Below are 22,282 nucleotides of genomic sequence, written 5' to 3'. Positions count from 1 at the left end.
CCAGGCCTTCCTTTTCACTGGAATATACTTTTGCTGAGCACTTTGAAAAATTGCTTTGAAAGTCCTCCACTGCTCGTCAACTGTCCCACCGTAAAATCTTTGTTTCCAGTCTACTTTAGCCAAGTCCTCCTTCATTCTATTGTAGTCCCCCTTGTTCAAGCACTGGACCCTGGTATTGGATTTTATCTTCACACTCTCCATCTGTATTCTAAATTCAACCATACTGTGATCACTCCTTCCAAGAGGATCCCTAACTATGAGGTCATTACTTATTCCTGTCTCATTACACAGGACTAGATCTGGGATAGCTTGCTCCCTCGTCGGTTCCATTACATACTGTTCAAGAAATCTATCACGGATACACTCAACGAATTCCTCCTCAAGGCTACCCTGACTGAGCTGGTTCGACCAATCTACATGTAGATTAAAATCCCCCATGATAATTGCCGTACCATTTTTACAGGCATTAGTTATTTCTTTGTTTATTGCCCGCCCCAATGTGATGTTATTATTTGGTGGCCTATAGACTACGCCTATCAATGACTTTTTCTTCTTCGAGTTTTTAATTTCTACCCAAATGGATTCAACCTCATTCTCCATAGAACCTATATCATCTCTCAGCACCGCCCTGATGTCGTCCTTGAGTATCAGAGCCATACCACCTCCCTTACCTTCCTGTCTGTCCTTCCGAATAGTCTGGTACCCCTGGATATTTAACTCCCAGTCGTGACCAACCTGTAACCATGTCTCCGTAATGGCTACCAAATCATATTTATTCGCGATGATTTGTGCCGTTAACTCATCAACCTTGTTACGAATGCTACGAGCATTCAGGTAAAGTGCCTTTATGCTAGCTTTCTTACCCTCATGATTCCCAACATCTGGGCGGCACAGTGGCGCAGTGGTTAGCACCGCAGCCTCACAGCTCCAGGGACCCGGGTTCAAATCTGGGTACTGCCTGTGTGGAGTTTGCAAGTTCTCCCTGTGTCTGCGTGGGTTTCCTCCGGGTGCTCCGGTTTCCTCCCACAAGCCAAAAGACTTGCAGGTTGATAGGTAAATTGGCCATTATAAATTGTCACTAGTATAGGTAGGTGGTAGGGAAATATAGGGCCAGGTGGGGATGTTTGGTAGGAATATGGGATTAGTGTAGGATTAGTATAAATGGGTGGTTGATGTTCGGCACAGACTCGGTGGGCCGAAGGGCCTGTTTCAGTGCTGTATCTTTAATCTAATCTAATCTAATCTAATCTCTAATAATAACTCCTGAGTTAACCTTCCTTTCTGCTTCTTTCATAGTCTGCCTTGAACTTAAACCCTCCTGCACACATGTTAGCCTTTTGCTTACCTTTTTATTTATCATCATACTCCCTGTCGTTTTCCCTTTCCCTTCCCCCCGAGTCACTAGTTTATGAAGTGCAGTGGGATGTTTTACTGGATTAAAAGTGCTGTATAAATGCAAGTTGTTGTTTTTCTTTAGTGGCACATTGCCATTTTAGCTGGGAATCTAGTTCAGGAAGGAAGAAGGAGTACAGTGCGAGGGAGAGAAGTAAATTGATAGAGGGCCTTCCTTGTGTTTATCCTGGTGGCCAATTTTAAGCAATGATAGCTTTCTGGAATTTGGATCCCTCTGAAGAGCTTGCCCCTCGTCTGGGTTGAATCATGGTGCATGATGTTGAGAGATTGATCTGAAGTAAAGGAAAAGCAGAAAAAAAATTCTGTTAATGAAAGAAAAAATGGCTAATTATAAAGAGTGATGTCAGTATGAGGACCTGCGATCGTAACCATCAGATTGGTTTTCCCCTCAGTGATCACTATTAAAAAATGACTTGCTATGGGCAACAAAGAAAATATAATATCAGGGTGCAAGCACCTTGTAATGACACATCACCTTGTTCATGGTCTAGTTTAACTTTCATGACAACAAAATAAGAGACTAAAAGGTCACATTTTTCCACCGCCAGGGATTGGTCTAATAGTGTTAGCCGAGGTATTTGAGTTTGCATAAAAAACATTGCTACCAGAAAACATAAGAGCATAAGAAATAGGAGCAGGAGTAGGCCATTCAACCTCTCAAGCCTGCCCCGCCATTCAATAAGATCATGGCTGATCTGCCCCAGACCTCAACTCCTCTTTCATGCCAGCTCCTCATAGCCCTCAACTCCCCGATATTTCAAATATCTATCTACCTCCTCTTTAAATACTTTCAGTGATCTACCCTCGAAAACTCTCTGGGGTAGAGAATTCCAAACATTCACTACCCTCTGAGAGAAGAAATTCCTTCGCATCTCAGTTTTACATGAGTGTCCCCTTATTCTGTAACTATGTCCCCTTCGAGATTCTCAACAACTACCCTATCAAGCCTAGATCCCTCTGTGCTGCACTTTTTTGGAGTCACTCTCCATTTAAATAATAGTCTGTCTTTTGATTCTTCCTACCAAAGTGCATGACCTCACACTTTCCTACATTAAACTCCATCTGCCATGTTTTTGCCCACTCACTCAATCTATCTCTTTCCCCTTGCAGATTCCTTCTGTGCTCATCACAACATGCCCTCCCACCTGTTTTTGTATCGTCAACAAATTTGGATATATTACACTCTGCCCCCTCCTCCAAGTCATTAATATAGATAGTAAATAATTGAGGTCCTAGGACTGATCCTTGTAGCACTCCACTAGTTACGTCTTTCCAACCCGAAAAAGAACCATTAAATACCGACACTCTGTCTTCTGTGAGTTAAGCAATCCTCAATCCATGCTAATACATTACCCCCAATACCGTGAGCTCCTATCTTGTGCAATAATCTTTTATGTGGCACCTTATCAAATGCCTTCTGGAAATCATTTCCCTTTCACAGAACCATGTTGACTCTGTTTGAGGATGAATGAGGTGAATGTCTCCTGTAGCAAACACATGACACGTTGGCTAATCCTCACAGCTGGACAGATTACACATACATACAAAATAAGGGCACTGGAGAAAGAACGAGCTTTCCCTGTCTGCGTTTCACAACTTACATTAATGGAGGTAAGATTTGTTACTATCTGGTAGCAAGCAAGGTGATTGATACAGTTAAGCCAATTACTGAGAATAATCTTTAAACTCTTGGGGCAAAAAACATAGTTTCATCAGTGTCACCCACATCCTGAGAACAAATTTTTTAAAATCTGTTGGTTCCAAGACTGAAACTCTGAATCCACTTCATGTCCAAATTAAGAAGTCAAACTAGAGCACGCATTGGTGCATTGCAGGTCTATCCCTTAATGTCTTCAGCATGTTTCATGTGTGGATCAGTTTGTCTTAATGTGCTGAAGATATCTAGTGGTAGAGCATCAGCACTGCTTTCTTGGACAAATATAACCCCACCCATGGTATCAACATAAGAAATAGGAGCAGGAGTAGACCATATGGTCCCTCGAGCCAATATTCTGTTGGGGAGTCAGTGGATACTTGGTTCAGTCCAATGCAGAACATTTTATTATCTCAGCTGGAGTGGTTTAACATCTAAACTAGAAGTCTAAACCAAAAGCTCCAGCGTACAGAATGTTGCAGCACCCAACTCGGGTTGACTCTCAGCCTCGGGTGGTATGTGAGAATTTCTGTCCTTATCTCTACACCACTGCACGTGGGTGAGTGGGAGTGATGGTAGTGACATGCTTCCATCTGTTGATTCAGTAAAAGGTGGCAATGTGATATCAGGAGACCCTGGTTTATCCTCAAATGGTGAGCTTCTCACACCTTTGGGTAGAGGCACCTGATGTAGATCTCCAGGATAGGAGGGAGGGAGAATTGGAGAGCAAGTTATAACAACACGCTGTTTGTAGATGTATTTCCAAAGGGTTGGGAGCAAGAGATCAGTGGTCTAGACAAGGGGCCAAAAAGTTTGGGAATTTTTTATTAATCAACTTTTAAACAGTGACCAACAAACAGAAAATGAAAAGCAATTAGATATGGTGCAATTTTTTTTACACAGGGAGTTGTTGTGATCTGGAATGCACTGCCTGAAAGGGTGGTGGAAGCAGATTCAATAGTAACTCTCAGAATTGAATTGGATAAATGCTTGGGGCGGGAGTGGAATTTGCAGGGCTATGGAGAAAGAGTGGGGAAATGGGACTAATTTGATAGCTCTTTCAAAGATGGACCAAATGGCCGCCTTCTGTGTTGTATCATTCTATGATGGTGTGTTTAAACAGCAGAGCCTGTTTTTTTTTTTGTTTTGCGTTTTGTTCAAACTTTCATTTATTTTACCAGTGACGCGGCACATTAAAGAACTCCAGGAAAGGAAAATTGAGAAGAAATTGAAATTGCGAAAGAAAGCAAAGCCTTGTATTGCGGATGCTGATGGTAGGGTTTGATGCTGAGAGCCAGCGTGTCTTGGCCTAGTGTCCAGTTGCATGTGCTTGCGCTGTTCCTCCTTCAGCTTTGCACCATTCTAAGATGCAGTGCAATGGCCACAGGCAATAGGGTGGAAAAACCGTCTACTCCATAGAGCCACAGCCAGGGTGGGAAGCAAACCTTGATTAACCAGTCTCCTGGTTTAAGAAAAGTGAAAGGTTTTGGATTTCCCAAGACAGGTGCTCATATTTTATCTCCTCTTCGATACAATGTTTGAGATTTTTATACATAAATTATTTTAAGTAGATAATTTTACCATCATCTCTTTCTTTTCCCAAAAGGCTAGATGTAATTTTAATCAATGGCCTTTTTCTACCTTCCGTCCTTTAGTTTCAATCTGCAGTATGAGAGGGCTGAGGTTATCCCAGGTTTAATGACTATTCATATTTTTGCATACTTGGGCTCCGTTATATCTACATTTAAACGAAAGAAACAACAAATACCTTTTTACTTTTTAAATCACCGGAATGGGCAGTGAGTAAAAAGAATATTAAAGTTTATCATTCATTTTTTAAGAGTATTGATGGGGAAATGCAATTCATGTTTCAAGTTGGAAATCATCTTCCCATGTGATGAATTCACTCGCTGACACTCTACCTCAAATTCCTTTTTTTTTCTGGTTTGCTTACCTAACTTTTCTCATCTGGAGCCATTGAGTCTTTATTGACTGAGGGATACAGAAAACAAAGAGGAGTTATGAGAAAGAAATTTCAAAAAATACTACAAATAGTAACAAGGTATTCTACAGATGTATCAATAAAAAAAGAAGTGTATTAAATATAAGATTTAGTCAAAGATCAGTGGAAATTGGCTGGGTTTCTTAACAAATTCTTTGTATCAGGGTTTAGAAAGGTATTCTTCAGGAAAGTTGCTTTTATACTGGCTTTAATAACTTGCCGAATTCAGCAAGGCCTTTGGGCGGGAAGGCCTTTTTAAAAACTAACTTCAACTTCCCAGCTGCTGGTTTAGTGAATCCAGTAGGTTTGCTGTGATTTGGATGCTGAGACCCACAGACCATGTTACTTACCAGCTGGAAAATTTCTCCATTGGCTTACCAAAACTGTGAAGTGTCTCTTCTTCCCTTCCCTCGCCCTCCCAGATTTCCCCATCTCCAGCTAGGCCAGTGCTACTTTCTGGGCCCAGCAGTCTATACTCAGTGAAAGCATAAGGCAAAGAAGGAGTTTCACATTCGCTTTGAATTTTGCAACAAAAAAAAACCTTCCGTGTAAAGTAACAACTTGTGTGGGAAATCCGAATCCTTTGCGCTCACCTGTCTGCATCCATCATTTGCTGCATTTTACAGAGTCTCTGCTGCTTCTTTCGGATCTGTGGTGGTTTAGCTGTGGTGAAATAATGGATTAATAAATGCACTGGTTCTGTTCTACATTGCTCCTATTCACCCTTTGTTTGTCTCAGTTTAATATGTTAACGGTGAGTGGCACTATCCTGATTCAGTTATTGGCAAGCATTTTGCCACGTTCCCATAGCAATGATTAATCGGGGGCGGGGGGGATAAGATAATGCTCAGGTAGTTTATCAACTCAGATCTCTTTGTTTTTAATCTTTTAACCCTTGATTTTCAATTGAGAGTCATTATTAAATTCACAGGCTCTAGGTTGAATTTATTGACTTGATGAAAGAACAACGCACGCACTTTGCATAATAACAATTTATACACAAGCTGCCTGGATTGTCAGCTTTTCCTGCAAGTGGAGTATAATGTGGGAAAATGTGAAATTGTCCATTTTGGCAGGAAGAATAAAAAATAATCATATTATCTAAATGGTGAGAGATTGCAGAGCTCTGAGATGTTTGAGGGATCTGGGTGTCCTGGTGCATCAATCGCAAAAGGTTAGTATGCAGTTCAGCAAGTGATCAAGAAAGCTAATAGAATGTTATCGTTTATTGCGAGGGGAATTGAGTACTAAAGTAGGGAGGTTATGCTTCAGTTATACAGGGTATTGGTGAAACCACATCTGGAGTACTGTGTACAGTATTGATCTCCTTATTTAAGGAAAGATGTAAATGCATTGGAAGAGTTTAGAAGAGTAAGAGGCGACTTGATTGAAACATGTAAGATTCTGAGGGGTCTTGACAGGGTGGATGTGTAAAGGATGTTTCCTCTTGTGGGAGAATCTAGGACTAGGGGTCACTGTTTAAAAATAAGGGGTCGCTCATTTAAGACAGAGGTGAGGAGAATTGTTTTCTCTGAGGGTCGTGCGTCTTTGGAACTCTCTTGCTCAAAAAGCAGTGGAAGCAGAGTCTTTGAATATTTTTAAGGCAGAGGTAGATAGATTCTTGATAAGCAAGGGGGTGAAAGGTTATTGGGGGCAGCTGGGAATGTGGAGTCGAGGTTACAATCAGATCAGCCATGATCTTGTTGAATGGCAGAGCAGGTTCAAGAGGCTAAGTGGCCTACTCTTGCTCCTAATTCATATGTTCGTATAATTTCTTGTAGAATTTCTGTAGTTTTATCCTCCTGTTTATTTTGTCCCTATTTCTAATCTGCTTACAATCTAAGCGTGCAAGAATAACGGATTGGCCCTAATGTAAATGTCAATACCTGCTGACAGATGTAAGATTTTCTGAACTTGATGAGTTGCCTTTATGTTGACCACACATTAGGAGAGCAAAATGGGAGAAATGCTCTCCGTAAATGAGGTTTCCCCCTTATAAGTCCCATTTCATTTACAGAATAAACATTAATTGAACATGGAGCCCAGAATATAGCGATTCCACCTGTTCAGAAACACTCCCTGCTTCCCTTAAGGTGACATATGTTTGCAAGCTATTATTTGATGGAATACCTTAGGGGTTTTAGCAGCCTTGGCAGCGTATGTTGTGGCTCGGTGGGTAGCACTCTTGTATCTGAATTAGAAGGTTGTGGGTTCAAGTCCCACTCCAGAGACTTGAACACAAAATCCAGGCTGACACTCCAAAGCAGTGCTGTGGGATCTTGCTGTGTGCAATTTGGCTGCCATATTTCCTACATTAAAACATTGCTGGTTTAAAAAGTACTTCATTGACTGTAAAGTGTTTTAGGATGACATGAGATCATGAAAGACACTATATAAAGTGCAAGTTTTTCCTTCCCTGCAAGGGAAGTTCTCAATGGAGCAAGTTCTTTGTCTGATTTGAATGAAATGGACCATATTGCAAATTGTAGAGAGCAGCGCTTTCAGTTCCCAATTTATTCTGTGAAGTTGGCAGAGTTTTAAGTGAGACAGCTTTGGGACGTATAAAGAGGCATGCCATTGATAGAAATTCTCTGCCGCACACAGGTCTGATGATCTCCAATGCTTTTCCATATATCTTGGAAGTTTCTCTGCATGCTGGAAGCATCACTCAATTAAGGATCTGTGTACTTCACAATGAAGCGAATATGTGAAATTGGAGTCATTCCTCACTTTATTTTTCTTCACCTTTTTTCAAAACTTTCCCAGTCCCCCATCAGCGCTCAAATAAAACTTGTACTTAAATAAAAGTTGCACTAACCCCCTCCACCCCACCTTGTTGCTCTTTTGCCTCACCAAGAATAGCTGCCCACCCAGCTTCTTCAGTCTGGTCCAGTTAGTGCAGGGAGACAGGAACAGGCAGATCCTGTCACTTACCCAGATGGCTACCAGTCAGTATGGAACTGTATCCCATCCCCTTTGTGAAATGAAGAGGAGGAGAAAAAGGAAGGAACAAAGAACTCTCTGGGCAGAGCATCACATCTACACTGATGCTTTCTTCCACGTTGACTCCAAGCTTACCTTTCTGGATATTGATGATTTAAGTTGGAATTGATTTTAGGATCCTGGTTCTGTACATGTACACGTCTCTTTTCCAAATCTGGACCTAAAAAACAACTTTTCCCTGTCTGCCACTCGTGATGTTTTATCAACTATTTCTTACATTCCTGCTGATTCCACACGCATTATACTTTGCAGTTGAGGGAGCAGTAGCATAGTGGTTATGTTACTGGACTATTAACCCAGAGGCCTAGACTAATGATACAAAGACATGAGCTCAAATCCCACAAGGCTGAAGCATTTGTAACCTCTTCAGCCAGAAGTACCAAGTGGATGATCCATCTCAGCCTGCTCCTGAGGTCTCCAGCATTACAGATGCCAGTCTTCAGCCAATTCAATTCACTCCACATGATATCAAGAAACGGCTGAAGGCACTGAATACAGCAAAGGCTATGGGTCCTGATAACATCCCAGCAGTAGTACTGAAGACTTGTGCTCCGGAACTAACTGTCCCCCTAGCTAAGCTGTTCCAATTCAGCTATAACACTGGCATATTCCCGACAATGTGGAAAATTGCTGAAGTATGTCCTGTCCACAAAAAGCACGACAAATCCAATCTGGCCAATTAGCACCTCATCAGTCTACTGTTAATCATCAGCAAAATGATGGTAGGTGTCATTGACAGTGCTATCAAGCAGCACTTGCACAGCAATAACCTGCTCACCGATGCTCAATTTGAGTTCCGCCAGGGTCACTCGGCACCTGACCTCATTACAGCCTTGGTCCAAATTTGGACAAAAGAGCTGAATTCAAGAGATGAGGTGAGAGTGCCCTTGACATCAAGTCAGCATTTTACTGAGTGTGACATCAAGGAGCCTAGCAAAGCTGAAGCCAATGGGAATCGGGGGGAAAACTCTCCACTGCTTGGAGTCATACCAAGCACAAAGGAAGATGGTTGTTGGAGGCCAAACATCTAATCCCCAGGATATCACTGCAGGAGTTCCTCAGGGTTGTGGGACCTGTGTCCTAAGCTCAACTGTCTTCAGCTGCTTCATCAATGACCTTCCCTCCATCGTAAGGTCTGAAGTGGGGATGTTTACTGATGATTGCACAGTGTTCAGTACCATTCACGACTCCTCAGATACTGAAGTAGTCCGTGTCCACGTGCAGCAAAACCTGGACAACAGTCAGGCTTGGGCTAATAACAGCAAGTAACATTTGCGCCACACAAGTGCCAGGCAGTGACCATCTCCAAGAAGAGAGAATCTAACCATCTCCCATTGACATCGCTGAATTCCCCCACTAGGGGTTACCAATGACCAGAAACTGAACTGGAACAGCCACATAAATACTGTGGCTACAAGAACAGGTCAGGAGGCTGGGAATTCTGTGGCAGGTAACTCATCTGACTCCCCAAAGCCTGCCACCAACTACAAGGCACAAGTCAGGAATGTGATGGAATACTCTCCACTTGCCTGGATGAGTGCGGCTCCAACAACACTCAAGAAGCTCGACACCACCCAGGACAAAGCAGCCCGCTTGATCATCCATCAACTGAAAACATTCGCTTACTCCATCACTGGTGCACAGTGGCAACAGTATATATCATTAACAAGGTGCACTTCAGCAACTCACCACGCCTTCGTCGACAGCACCTTCCGAACCCGCGACCTCTACCACCTAGAAGGACAAGGGCAGCAGATGCATGGGAACACCACCACCTGCAAGTACCCTCCAAGCCACACACCATCCTGACTTGGAACTATATCACCGATCCTTCACTGTCACTGGGTCAAAATCCTGGAACTCCCTTCCTAACAGCACTGTGGGTGTACCTACATCACATGGACTGCAGCGGTTCAAGAAGGCAGCTCACCATCACCTTCACAGGGGCAATTAGGGATGGGCAATAAATGCTGGCCTGGCCAGTGACATTCACATCCTGGAAAGAATTAAACAAGAGAGCTGGGGAATTTTAATTCAATTAATAAATAAATTCGGAATAAAAAGATATCATCAATAATGGTGACCATAAAACTACCAATTGTCAAGTCCATCAGTTCAAGAATGTCCTTTAGGGAAGGAAACCTGTCCTTACCCAGTCTGACCTATATGTAATTCAAGACCCACGGCACTGTGGTTAACTCTTAATTACCCTCTGAAATGGCCTCGCAAGCCACTCACTTAAGAGTAATTAGGCTTGGGCAATATATGCTAGCCTTACCAGAAACACCCACAAACCTTGAATGAATTTTTTAAAAATGCAAGATCTGTGGCTGACATTTAAGTTTCTTCTCATGATAGCAAATGAATAACAGTTCAAAGGTTTCTCTTCCACCTAAACCCAGTTGATGTTGACTGACTCTTGACTTTCTGTTATGTGTGTACGTAAAATAAAGTATCGATGTTTCTCATTTACTCTACTGCAAGATGGCAGAGTATTATGGGTGAGGAAAGCCATTCAGCCTATTTAACACATCCATCCAGAAAGACTCCTCATTGTAGCGTGGAATTATGTCTCAAAAGATTCCAGCATTTCCTTTTCCACTACTCTACCCAGGAGTCCAATCCATGTAGTAAACACTCCTTATTTATAGAAATGCCCTTAACTTGCCTTCTGCTTGAAAACTGAAGATTCTTTCATACTCCTCTCCCACCCCTAGTCCTCACAGTGTGGGTTCTTGGCGTATGTTAAGAAAATTACTCAAATATACATCACTTTTGCACTGGATGAATAGAGAACTGTTGCACAAAAGAATTAGCCTTGGGCCAGTTGAAAATGGAAAAGCAACACAATTTTCTGAGTTTCCTGATCTGAAGAAATGCCATTCTGAAAGCCATGAAGTTTTCTCGATCTCATGGTTCACTCCCACCATCAGCAGCATTGTATTGTAAACAGCATAATACTATTGTTGTGCTTGGAAAATGGGGAGGAAGTGTACATGGTTCAATTTTAAACTGATGTGACATGTCCAGTGAACCTGGCCTGTAGATAGTGCTGCAGTTGTTATTAATGGAAGTCATTGCTCATCTTGCAACTAGTACAATCATTTTAATGTTATGCTGGCAGCTATTCTCTTCTAGCAGAAACCAACCGATTTGTTGCTACTTAGACTGAACAATGCCTCTTGCTGACGGTATTGGAATCTTTTTTTGATGGATGGTTGCTGGTTTTCCATATAAGGTGAATCATCATGTAGGAGCACTTCGTTTGCCTTTATCTTGCAGTGAAAGTGTCTGGAAGCATTGTTTTGATATTCAGAACTCTGGGGCTAGGGCCATAAGTGGAGTGATGCTAGCAGAATTTCAGTCCTGCCATTGTGCTCACAGCCAGGGCATGTAGACTGCAGCTACGAGGTTCGCTGGTGGAATCAAGAACAAGGGGGCATCATAAAATTATAGCTGGTCCATCTAGGAGTGAAATCAGGTAGCACATTTTACACCAAGGGTAGTGGAGATCTGTAATTCTCTCCCCCAAGCGGCTGTGGATTTTGAGTGCATTGGCACTTTCAAGAGAGAATGATTTTTGTTAGGTATAGACGTGAAGGGGCAAGGGACATAGGCAGGAAAATGGAGTTGAGATACAGATCAGACACGATCTGAATGAATGGCAGAGCAGTCTCAATGGGCTGAGTAGCCTCCTTTTCTAACGTTTCTCGGCCATTTTCAGGAGGGTGCTATGCAGAGATACCTGTCCAGGAAATGTCGTGTGGTTTTGTGTTGAGTGCAGAAGGGGTCGCATTGCATCTGTCTCCTTAGCTGACTTATGGGTATGGAGGTTGGTCAGGCTAGATCTAGGTTCCCTGACTATTTTTCTCTTCTTCCTTCCAGAAAGAATTGCTTCCTTGCTCAGGTACATTTCTATGGGCACCAATAGTTTCCAGTATTTTTCCCAAGAAGCATTACTCAGCATACAAAGCAAGGAAATTATGCCACCCCTTTATAAATGACTGGTTAAGCCTCAGCTGAAGAATTGTGTCTAATTCTGGACACCACACTTCCGGAAGCACCTTAGAGATGGTGCAGAGAGGAGATTTACCAGATTGATACCAAGGATGAGGGACTTCAGTTATGTGCAGAGACTAGTCAGGCTGGAATTGTTCTCCTCAAAGCAAAGAAGTTTAATTAGGATGTTCAAAAAATTGACAAGTTCACTGGGAGAACTCCCCTGTGCCTCATTGGTGCCATGAGATATTTTACATCCACTTGAAAAGGAAGAAGGGGCCTCAGTTCATCTGAAAGGCAGCACCCCTGACAGTGTGGGACTCCCTCAGTGCTGCACTGAAGTGTCAGCCTAAGCCTGCCACATTCTACCCTCCATAAACTTGAGGTCACCCAAAACTCTGCTGCCCATTTCCTAACTTACACTAAGTCTCATTCACCCATCATCCCTGTACCCGCTGACCTGCACTGGTTCTTGGTTAAGCAGTGCCTTGATTTTAAAATTCTCATACTTGTTTTCAGACCCCTCTATGGTCCCCTCACCCATCCATCCCCATCTCTGTAATCTTCCCTGGCCCCACAACCCTCTGAGATATCTGTGCTGCTCTAATTCTGGCCTCTTGAGCATCCCTGATTTTAATCACTCCACCATTGGTGACTGTGCAATCTGCTGCCTGGGCCCCAAACTCTGCAATTCCCTCCCTACATCTCTTTATTGCTGTTTTTGTTTTATAATGCCTCCATGAAGCACAAGGCATTTTATTACATTAACAGCACTACATAAATATGTTATTGTCGTTGTTTATGTGATCAGGTCTCCGGAGTGAGACTTGAACCCACAATCTACTGATCAGAGGCTTGAGTGCTACCACCGAGCCTAGGTCGGCCCCTTGTGAGCTTGGAGCAGATATTGACCACCTTAACATTTTGGTTCCCTGTTGGTGGATAAGAAAGATAGGACAAAATTTGGCCTTCATGGTGAAAAGATTAGAGACCCTCAACCAGATTTGAAAGGAAGGATAGTGGGTGAGGGAACAAGGAGACCAAATCAGAATATGATCATCTCAACATTTCGATATTGGAACCATAAGCTGTGGGTCTCAAAGTAAACCTGGCGTCCTCCCAAACCCTTGACCTCCACCACCGAGAAGGACAAGGGCAGCAGGTGCTTCATAAATATCCCAGATGATATAAGGATCTGGGAAACTCTCTTCAATACATATCTCTCCACTTAAAGAGACAACGAGAGGGGGTTCTTGTAGTTGTATACAGAATGCTACATGAGACGATTTATTAACTTTTATATATTTAGTAAAGAATTTAACATGCAATATACTTTTAAGTGGTTAAATATACTACAATATCAAAGATTACTAAGAAATGTAAAGCATAATCTTTTTTTATTTTTATTTAGAGATACAGCACTGAAACAGGCCCTTCGGCCCACCGAATCTGTGCCGACCATCAACCATTTATACTAATCCTACATTAATTCCATATTCCTACCACATCCCCACCTGTCCCTATATTTTCCCTACCACCTACACTAGGGGCAATTTATAATCACCAATTTACCTATCAACCTGCAAGTCTTTGGCATGTGGGAGGAAACCGGAGCACCCGGAGGAAACCCACGCAGACACAGGGAGAACTTGCAAACTCCACACAGGCAGTACCCAGAATTGAACCTGGGTCACTGGAGCTGTGAGGCTGCGGTGCTAACCACTGTGCCGCCCCTATTTCTAAAATAGAATCCAAAAGTTTAACCTTGACAATGTTACAGCAAAATATCTTAGAATATCCATCACAATTCAAAGTAAACTGTTACCTTAAATTCCCCGAGTAAGCCTCCTGCTTAACAAGGCAAAACACTTAGCGGCACAGTGGCGCAGTGGTTAGCACCGCAGCCTCACAGCTCCAGTGACCCAGGTTCGATTCTGGGTACTGCCTGTGTGGAGTTTGCAAGTTCTCCCTGTGTCTGCGTGGGTTTCCTCCGGGTGCTCCGGTTTCCTCCCACATGCCAAAAGACTTGCAGGTTGATAGGTAAATTGGCCATTATAAATTGCCCCTAGTATAGGTAGGTGGTAGGGAAATACAGAGACAGGTGTGGATGTGGTAGAAATATGGAATTAGTGTAGGATTAGTATAAATGGGTGGTTGATGGTCGGCACATACTCGGTGGGCCGAAGGGCCTGTTTCAGTGCTGTATCTCGAAAAAAAAAAATTAGAATTAGAACATTACAGCGCAGTACAGGCCCTTTGGCTCTCGATGTTGCGCCGACCTGTGAAACCATCTGACCTACACTATTCCATTTTCATCCATATGTCTATCCAATGACCACTTAAATGCCCTTAAAGTTGGAGAGTCTACTACTGTTGCAGGCAGGGCGTTCCACGCCCCTATTACTCTCTGAGTAAAGAAACTACCTCTGACATCTGTCCTATATCTATCACCCCTCAACTTAAAGCTATGTCCCCTCGTGTTTGCCATCACCATCCAAGGAAAAAGACTCTTACTATCCACCCTATCTAACCCTCTGATTATCTTATATGTCTCTATTAAGTCACCTCTCCTCCTCCTTCTCTCCAACGAAAACAACCTCAAGTCCCTCAGCCTTTCCTCGTAAGACCTTCCCTCCATACCAGGCAACATCCTAGTAAATCTCCTCTGCACCCTTTCCAAAACTTCCACATCCTTCCTATAATGCGGTAACCAGAACTGCACGCAATACTCCAGGTGCGGTCTCACCAGAGTTTTGTACAGCTGCAGCATGACCTCGTGGCTCCGAAACTCGATCCCCCTACTAATAAAAGCTAACACACCATATGCCTTCTTAACAGCCCTATTAACCTGGGTAGCAACTTTCAGGGATTTATGTACCCGGACACCAAGATCTCTCTGTTCATCTACACTACCAAGAATCTTCCCATTAGCCCAGTACTCTGCATTCCTGTTACTCCTTCCAAAGTGAATCACCTCACACTTTTCCGCATTAAACTCCATTTGCCATCTCTCAGCCCAGCTCTGCAGCCTTCGGCACTATCCACAACTCCACCGACCTTCGTGTCATCCGCAAATTTACTAACCCACCCTTCTACGCCCTCTTCCAGGTCATTTATAAAAATGACAAACAGCAGTGGCCCCAAAACAGATCCTTGCGGTACACCACTAGTAACTAAACTCCAGGATGAACATTTACCATCAACCACCACCCTCTGTCTTCTTTCAGCTAGCCAATTTCTGATCCAAAGCTCTAAATCACCTTCAACCCCATACTTCCGTATTTTCTGCAATAGCCTACCATGGGGAACCTTATCAAATGCCTTACTGAAATCCATATACACCACATCCACTGCTTTACCCTCATCCACCTGTTTGGTCACCTTCTCGAAAAACTCAATAAGGTTTGTGAGGCACGACCTACCCTTCACAAAACCGTGCTGACTATCACTAATGAACTTATTCTTTTCAAGATGATTATAAATCCTGTCTCTTATAACCTTTTCCAACATTTTACCCACAACCGAAGTAAGGCTCACAGGTCTATAATTACCAGGGCTGTCTCTACTCCCCTTCTTGAACAAGGGGACAACATTTGCTATCCTCCAGTCTTCCGGCACTATTCCTGTCGACAATGACGACATAAAGATCAAGGCCAAAGGCTCTGCAATCTCCTCCCTGGTTTCCCAGAGAATCCTAGGATAAATCCCATCTGGCCCAGGGGACTTATCTATTTTCACACTTTGCAAAATTGCTAACACCTCCTCCTTGTGAACCTCAATCCCATCTAGCCTAGTAGTCTGAATCTCAGTATTCTCCTCGACAACATTTTCTTTCTCTACTGTAAATACTGACGAAAAATATTCATTTAACGCTTCCCCATCTCCTCTGATTCCACACACAACTTCCCACTACTATCCTTGATTGGCCCTAATCTAACTCTAGTCATTCTTTTATTCCTGATATACCTATAGAAAGCCTTAGGGTTTTCTTTGATCCTATCCGCCAATGACTTCTCGTGTCCTCTCCTTGCTCTTCTTCGCTCTCCCTTTCGATCCTTCCTGGCTAGCTTGTAACTCCCAAGCGCCCTAACTGAGCCTTCACGTCTCATCCTAACATAAGCCTTCTTCTTCTTAAGAGCAGAATTCTCTTGTCAGGCAGTCAGCATTCTTACCATAGGTTGAGAAGCATTGATGAGGAATTACAATACTCCTGATTTTGTTTTCAAAACTCTCACGTTTATATTGTTTCTAATCTATTAACTCATCTTTTGGAATGTAGGTGTTACCTTTCTGTGTGTGTTTTTGCCACTTTTGTTATCCATATATGGTAATATCACGAGTTCCTTATTCCCAATTAATTATCTGCTGAGAATTCCCTTCTCATGAGGTTGTGAGCTTTTATCTGGTCAAAATGTTTGTAATGTTTTATAGTAACACTAAGACTTAACTTTATAAATGTGTTTTATACTTAATTAAATTTGTACAGTAACTGTTTTCTTCCTTTTTGGGTTAAATTGGGTTTACGTGGCATCTGTTTTTGTAGGTAACATTTCATTTTGTGATTGATCATCTTTAATGGTTTTTTGATGGTACCTTGCACCATCTCCTTAAGTCAGTCTGTCTATATCGTTAACATTATCAACTAATTAGGTTTATAATTACCAGTACGGAACACGTATAGCCTGTCTCATTTAACTTAAAAGGCGTTTCTGATACACGTTCCATTGTAGCAGGGATGTTCATGGATTTTTAATTCTGCCCTTCAAGGGAATTTCAGTCAGTCTTGAAAACTGACCATTTATTCGATCTTTAATTCTAAAAGGTATAATGTATTAATTATATCTAAATTCTACCTAATTATGCCTATTATACCTATATTTCATGACAGATGAAGTGAGGGAAAGCTGTTTCCACTGGTCGGTGAATTGGTGATTAGTGGGAACTATCACCAAAAAAGCAGAAGTAAGCACAGCCCACACCACCTCTCTCCACCTTTAAGATGCTCCTTGAAACCTATCTTTCACTAAGCTTTTGGCCATCCATCCTAATATCTCCTCCTTTGGCTTGGTGTCAGGTCTTTGTATGATTACACTCCTGTGAAGCACCTTGGGACATTTTAATATATTTTACTTTGTGCCCAACCTCTTAGCCTGGCACCAGAAGGAGGCAGGAGAAAATGAACGGTTGTCTTCAGCAGGGAATAGAGTGAAGGAGGAGGATCGAATTTGTGAAATTTCAAAGATTGTCCAAAGTCTGTTTCTTTCTGTGACCACACAGATTTATTTTCTTTTTAAAAATTCATTCACAGGATGTGGGCATCACTGGCAAGGTCAGGATTTATTGCCCATCCTAATTGCCCTTGACAACTGAGTGGCTTGCTAGGCTATTTCAGAGGGCAGTTAAGAGTCAACCATGTTGCTGTGTGTCTGAAATCACATACAGGCAAGCTGTACAGTCGCTGCAATCAAGTACTAATTTACTGCTACTTTTAACACTTTGATCTTTTTTTAGGGAAGTCAAGAATCAAGGTCTGCACCTTCAGCAATTAATAAAGGAGTCAATTAACAAGATTTTTTTTATTCGTTCGGGGGATGTGGGTGTCACTGGCTACACCAGCATTTATTGCCCATCCCTAATTGCCCCTGAGAAGGTGGTGGTGAGCTGTCTTCTTGAACTGCTGCAGTCCTTGTGGTGTAGGTACGCCAACAGTGCTGTTCGGGAGTTCCAGGATTTTGACCCAGTGACAGTGAAAGAACGGCGATATAGTTCCAAGTCAGGATGGTGTGTGACTTGGAGGGGAACTTGCAGGTGGTGGTGTTCCCTTGCATTTGCTGCCCTTGTCCTTCGAGGTGGTAGAGGTCGCTGTTTTGGCAGGTGCTGTTTAAGGAGCCTTGGTTTGTTGCTGCAGTGCATCTTGTAGATGGTACACACTGCTGCTACTGTGCGTCAGTGATTGAGGGAGTGAATGTTTGCAGATGGGGTGCCAATCAAGACAGTCATGTTGCATTATGTGCATCAACATTTAAACCAGGCTTCTAAAAGCAGTAGGTTATTTGTCCCAAAGATATTAGTGGGATCTTGTCATGCTAATACCAGTCTGATGCAGAAAGTTAATGGAGATGGGCTGCCCCAGTGTTTTTAATCACTGCAGTAGTGTATTGAAGGTCAGTTTTGACAAGTGACTTCTAAAAATTACATTCTATTTGCAGAATGTGTTCACAATCTGATCAGGATTCCACAGGCTGTATTATATATAATCAAACTATCATTTGTCATGCGATGTAACAGTACAGCAGAGTGTGTTTGATGTTATACATACTGTTACGACCAGGTGAGAAAGAGGTCTCAGGTTCCCTTCCATCCTTCACCTGGTCTTACTGTAACAGGGTTTTATTTTTAAACACACTGGCCAGAATTTTACGTCACCCCAGTGAGCCGGATGGTGGCGGGGTGGTGGTGTAAAATTGAGCGGAAGGCCTTCCCGACCCACTGCCGCCTCCGCCCACCCCAGGTCAATCAATGCCCTTAAATGGCCACTTAACGGCCACTTAAGGGCCTTCGCCCGCCTCCGTGGGGATTTTACCCATGGCAAATGGGCATCCGGGAGACGTGAAAGGCAGCACAGTGAAACCTGGCGGCCTCTGAGTGCACCGGGTGGGGGGGGGGGGGGGGGGGGTTGCCGGACAAATGGGCACAGGGTGCTCGATTCAGGGCCGCCCCCGCTTCCCTAACCATCCCCAGGACCCGAGAGTTCCCCCCCCACCCACCCCCCGCAAACAACCATCCTTGCCTCGCCGGGGTGCGAACAATTAGCCTGGCGAGGCAACCCTAACTTGCCTGGACTGTTTGCTCCATGTCCTCGGCTGAGCTGCAGTCCCAGCAGTGGCCATCCCTCCCTGTGGCGCTGCTGGGACTAAGAGCTGCCGGCCCTTTGATTGGCCTACAGTTCAATGAGGCGGGACTTCCTCCCTCAAGCGGGTGGAAGTCCCGCCTCGGAACAATTAAAGCCTGGGGGACCCGTAAAATGCGGGACGGATCCACGGGCCGGGCAGAAGCGGGTTCATCGGTGGCTAGCTCCCATCTGCCCGACGTAAAATCCAGCCCATTGTGTTATTAGCTCCCCCTTGGTGAATCCTTGTTTTCTTGAATCTTTTCCAATTATAAGGCAAAGAAACCAGCACAACCAGTTTTCTCAGGTTTGAAGAAGAAAAATTAAATTTGTTAAACTTAAACTCTAATTCGATTAACGCCTCCATATATACGACGCACCCAGGCTAGCATGCATACGCGATACACACATGCAGATAGGAACAGAAAGAGCAGAGGAAAAGTAAAGTGGAAAAGTTTGAGGATAATCGCCGAAGAGGGTTTTTTTTTGTTACTGTGCTTCGAGCTCGCTGTAGAGTCCTTGATTGTAGGTAGATCTTGCTTTTCATTTGGGCCCAGTATTCTTCTTAAACCTTGTTCACTGTAGGAGACTTTTCTCTCTTGGGGTCCACGTGTCTTCTGTGGGTTTTGGTGATAGGAGCAGACTAGGAGGTCTTCTTCAGTCCAGGAGCATTCAGCTTTCTGCAGGCTCTCAGTTCAAAACTATACAATTCAGAAAAAAACTCAGACTGCCAAACAGGTTAGTCATGTGACTAACTGGTTTGACCACTTATTGTATTGGAGCAGGGGATGGCTCCTTTGTTCCAAACACTGTCTGTTAATATGCAAAAATGTATTTCCAACCAGGGGCCTGGCAACCCCTTTTCACAGGCCTTCTCCTCTTTCCAGCAACAATTTGAAGTTTAATGTCCATGTGGCAAAATCAATGTGCTTCATTCTTGGCAGGTGGGGGCCTGCATGACAATACCCATTTGCACACACACTCCCGCGCTCTCTTTCTGTCACATACACACACATTCACACTCACAGACTCATTTTAAATAGCAGTATTTTCTTCACTGGGTACTGGAATTTAAGGAACTTGGTGCAGCTCAAGAAGGACAGGATGGAAGAGAGAGAGGTCTCCTCAACCCTCCCATCACCATGTTTCTCTTAAGGTACTAGTTCATACTGCAGTCAACCCCCAAAGGCAATAGAATTTCCCTGACTTCACCAAGTGAGTATCCGTGTGGATCCAGAACAATTTTTTCCCGTTTCTCACCTGGATGTTCCAGAAGACGAGAGAGAAATAGTGATAGGGGATTCTATAGTGGGGGAACAGATAGGTGTTTCTGTGGTCGCAGACGTGATTCCAGGATGGTATGTTGCCTCCCTGGTGCAAGGGTTATGGATATCACTGAGCGACTATATGGCATTCTGGAGGGCGAGGGTGCACAGCCAGAGGTCATGGTCCACCTTGGTACCAACAATGTTGGAAGAAAGAGGGATGAGGTCCTGCAGGCTGAGTTTAGGGAATTAGGAATGAGATTAGCAAGCAGGACGTCAAAGGTAGTACTTTATGGATTACTCCCAAGGCCATGTGCTAGTGAGTATAGAAATAGGAAAATACACCAGATGAATGCGTGGCTGGAGAGATAGTGCAGGAGGGAGGGCTTCAGATTTCTGGGGCATTGCCAGCGTTGGAACACGTTGCCAGCGGAGGTGGTAGACGCGGGCACGATAGCGTCTTTTAAGATGTATCTAGACAGATGCATGAATGGGCAGGAAGCAAAGAGATACAGACCCTTAGAAAATAGGCGACATGTTTAGATAGAGGATCTGGATCGGCGCAGGCTTGGAGGGCCGAAGGGCCTGTTCCTGTGCTGTAATTTTCTTTGTTCTTTGTTCATTGGGACCGGTTCTGGGGAAGATGGGACATATACAAGCCAGACAGTCTGCACCTGAACAAGACTGGGACAAATATCCTTGCAGGTAGGTTTGCTAGTGCTGTTGGGGATGGTTTAAACTAGCTTGGCAGGGGGATGGGAACCTGAGCGCAGTCTTAGATAGGACAATTTCAGGGTAGGGAACAGGAGGCAGAAAATTAGTGAGTGACTCTGAAAGACAGAAGATGCAAAGGTTAGAAAGTGTGCATCACAGGAATTTGGCAGTGTTAAAGGGTATTTATTTAAATGCAAGGAGTATAGTAAATAAAGCCAATGAGCTAAGGGCACAGATAGACACATGGCAACACGATATCATTGCTATAACAGAAACTTGACTTAAAAAGGGGCAAAAATGGCAACTCAACATCCCTGGATAAAGTTTTCAGGTGGCATAGAGAGGGAGATAAAAAAAAAAGGAGGGGGTGTAGAATTATTAGTTCAGGAATCAATAACAGCTTTGAGAAGGGATGATATGCTAAATGAATCATCAAATGAGGCCATATGGGTGGAGTTCAGAAATAGAAAAGGGCAGCCACATTAATTGGAGTGTACTATGAACCCCCAAATAGTGAGAGGGAGGTAGAGGAATAAATATGTAGGCAAATTTCTGAGTGCAAAAACTATAGGGCAGTAATAGTTGGGGATTTCAACTACCCCAATATCAACTGGGATACAAACAATGTGAAGGGCACAGAGGGGACAAAATTCTTGAACTGTGTTCAAGAGAACTTTTTTAGCCAGCACATAACAAGCCCAACAAGAGGAGGCACAATTCTAGATTTTGCCATCAGTAATGAAGCTGCGCAAGTGGGTGATCATTTTGGAGATAGTGACCATAATACAGTATGTTTTAGCAAAATCGTGGAAAAGGACAAAGATAAAACAGGAGTAAAAGTTCTAAATTGGGGGAAGACAAACTAAGAAACTGAGAGGTGACCTGGCGAAAGTGGACTGGATACAGCTACTTGAAGGAAAATCAGTGGCAAACCAGTGGGAGGCATTCAAAAGTGAGCCACTACAGGCAAAGTGTAGGTATGTCCCCACAAAGATAAAGGGTGGTACTGCCAAATCTAGAGCCCCGGTTATCTAGAAGCATACAGGGTAAGTTGAAGCAGAAAAAGAAAGCCTATGACGATCACAAAAATCTTAATACTTTAGAAAGCCTAGAGGAGTATAGAAAGTGCAGGAGTGAAATAAAAAAGGAAATTAGAAAAGCAAAGAGAGGACATGAAAAATTATTGGCAGGTAAAATCAAGGAAAACCCAAAGATGTTTTATCAGTACATTAAGAGCAATAGGATAACAAAGGAAAGGGTAGGGCTATCAGAGATGCACAAGGGAACTTATGCGTGGATGCAGAAGATGTGGGCAGGGTTCTTAATGAGTTTTTTGTCTCTGT

General features: G+C 43.3%; 1 protein-coding gene across 1 annotated transcript in view; it reads left to right on the top strand.

Moving 5' to 3' along the window:
* The window catches only part of arhgap39 (Rho GTPase activating protein 39), a 381,858-nt gene that overhangs the window by 246,495 nt on the left and 113,081 nt on the right, over positions 1–22,282 (top strand). The window contains exon 10 of the mRNA XM_068052219.1: positions 4,249–4,341. Coding sequence (XP_067908320.1) covers positions 4,249–4,341 — 93 coding nt within the window. The remainder of the gene's footprint in view (positions 1–4,248; positions 4,342–22,282) is intronic.

Source organism: Heterodontus francisci, chromosome 2, assembly GCF_036365525.1.
Source record: "Heterodontus francisci isolate sHetFra1 chromosome 2, sHetFra1.hap1, whole genome shotgun sequence".
Classification (NCBI taxonomy): Eukaryota; Metazoa; Chordata; class Chondrichthyes; order Heterodontiformes; family Heterodontidae; genus Heterodontus; species Heterodontus francisci.
This window is presented reverse-complemented; position numbering and strand designations above follow the sequence as displayed.